The sequence below is a fragment of the Atta colombica genome, unplaced genomic scaffold (assembly GCF_001594045.1).
Source record: "Atta colombica isolate Treedump-2 unplaced genomic scaffold, Acol1.0 scaffold69, whole genome shotgun sequence".
In the NCBI taxonomy this organism is placed as follows: domain Eukaryota; kingdom Metazoa; phylum Arthropoda; class Insecta; order Hymenoptera; family Formicidae; genus Atta; species Atta colombica.
The window spans coordinates 683,774-686,056 of NW_017259560.1; the positions used below are offsets into that span (position 1 = coordinate 683,774).

The 2,283-nt window shown below is 26.1% G+C and overlaps 1 protein-coding gene across 3 annotated transcripts in view; it reads right to left on the reverse strand.

Annotated features, from left to right (window-relative positions):
• Window positions 1–2,283, reverse strand: part of LOC108692298 (neural Wiskott-Aldrich syndrome protein-like) — a 34,069-nt gene that overhangs the window by 29,161 nt on the left and 2,625 nt on the right. For 2 of the 3 annotated variants that reach the window (XM_018200484.1, XM_018200485.1), the window contains exons 3-4: window positions 1,927–2,207; window positions 62–343 (exon numbers count right to left, since the gene is read on the reverse strand). In XM_018200484.1, coding sequence (XP_018055973.1) covers window positions 62–343; window positions 1,927–2,207 — 563 coding nt within the window. The remainder of the gene's footprint in view (window positions 1–61; window positions 344–1,926; window positions 2,208–2,283) is intronic. The other variant, XM_018200486.1, reaches the window with a different exon arrangement.

A 2,283-nucleotide genomic window follows, 5' to 3' on the forward strand; every position in this document is an offset into this window, starting at 1 on the left:
TATAAAATTATTATATATAATTAATGGACATATTACACATAATAAAATTTTAATTTTATACCTAAAATTAGAAGGTAGACTAATATCATCCTTAGTTAATTTACGCTTTAGATCTTGTTCGCTCTTTTTCTTTTTATTTTTGTACATTGAACTGCTAGAAGCACTTCTATTGACACCAACTGTAGCAAGTGCACCATTTGACAAATTACCCGATGAACCTGATGTAACAGTAAAGGGTGATATGCTACTTTGATTCTTCCAAGTAATATTACCTTGCATTTCTTTTGCTTTTCTTTCTTGTCTTCTTTGACGTTTAGCATTTAATTTTCCAAGAAGTATATTTCTATTTAAAAAATTAAAATATTAGGAGATCAAAAATTATTTCTATACATTATTCCTTATCATGTGTATTTTTTAATCAATCTAATTATAAAATTTTTCAGTTATAATTATATAATCCTTATTATTATATATAATTCTTATTCAGTTTATCAAAATCCTGTAAAAAAATTTCCTGAGAATTCCTGAATTCTGTAGATATTTTTGCTTAAAATTCTAGATAAAATTAGAGAATTTTTGAGTGCAATTCTCAAATAAATTGAAGTGTAAGCAATGCAAACGAAGTATACAGGATGTCTCAGATCACCCATCCATCCTTTTTCTCCGCAGGATAAGATCCAATCAAAAATATGTTCAGACTAAAGTTGTGAGATTTAAAAAGATCTATTTATTGATCTATCAATTTGACCTTGAGTGGCTTTGCCAAAGTTCGATCAAGGTCGATTTTTTTTAAATGAAACATCCTACTTTCTATTCTAGAATCTAATAACCGATGTCAAGAGCTTTCCTATAATAATCATAAAAATCATAAATATCATTTGATTAAGTAAACCTCGAATTATGAAGATTAAAAGTACGGCCGACATTAGCATTATCCAAAGTGTATCGCGTGGAGGTTGCCCGATCGGATTTACACCTTTTGTGTGTGTGCGTGCGCGCGCGCGCGCGCGTGTGTGTGTGTGAAACACCAACTCAGAAACATCACATATGCAAGTACACATGTACGCACGCGCTAACACACGCATTTTTAAATCTCACAACTTTGATCTGAACTTATATTAATATTTTTGATTGGATCTTATCCTGCAGAGATAAAAAGAGTGGACGAATGGTCTAAGACATCTTGTATATTTTAAATTAGTAGAAAATAAGCAATATAAAAAATAAGTATATAGACAACATATTTTATTTTAATTTTAAAAAATATAAAAATTTCTATTCTATTTCAATTAAAATTATTTTATAATTATGTGACAATCCTGATAAAATAATAATAATTCTGTGAAACTATTTATAATTCTGTTTATAAAATATCTATAATTTAATAATCTATAATTTTCTATAACGAATCGTGAAACCTATAAGCTAATATAGAAAAAGCTATTTGTAATATCAGTAAATCGTTCTGTTCTATTGAGTATTGTTTTTTACTGTCACCCTAATTTTCATTATAAAAACTTGCGAGACATGTACACGGATGTATATATGTTATACTTATTATTAATTAATTGTTAACATTTTCATGATCAAAGAAAATTGATAAAAAAAATTATTATTACTATATTTGTATATTGAATTAAACTGATAATTGTATTTATCTATTCACATATAAATATTATATATTATTAATATTATAATATTATATATTATTAAACACGAAGAGCTTTGACCGAAAATGATTTTCTTCTCTTTTTGTCATCAAAGAAGTAATTTTTCAGAAAAAGACAGAATTTAAATTTCAAAATTCTAAAAATACTTTGAATATTAATAAAATTCTGAATACCGATAAAATTCCAAATTTTCAATGGTAAAAAAGAAATCTCTGATAATTCCAGGTTTTAAACACTATTATTCATATTAATGTACCTTAATGTAATAGCTTCAGTTTCACTTGCAAAATTAAAAGCAGCCATACAATCCTCTGCCTCAAATGTATGAAAATATGACATCGGTGCTTTATAATCCATTGAATTATAGATTTCATGTTCCCATATCATTATTTTCCTTTGCAAACAATATAATCGCAAAAAGAAACTGCGTCTTGGATTATCTCTTATTAGAGTAATAATACCTGTATTTTTTTTAACCCAATCCTTATGTAAGGGAGCTTCAGTCAAATATAATTGTATAACACCAGCTGCTAAACACTAAAACAACAATATAAATAAGTAATATAAAAAATAAGTATATAGATAACATATTTTATTTTAATTTTAAAAAATA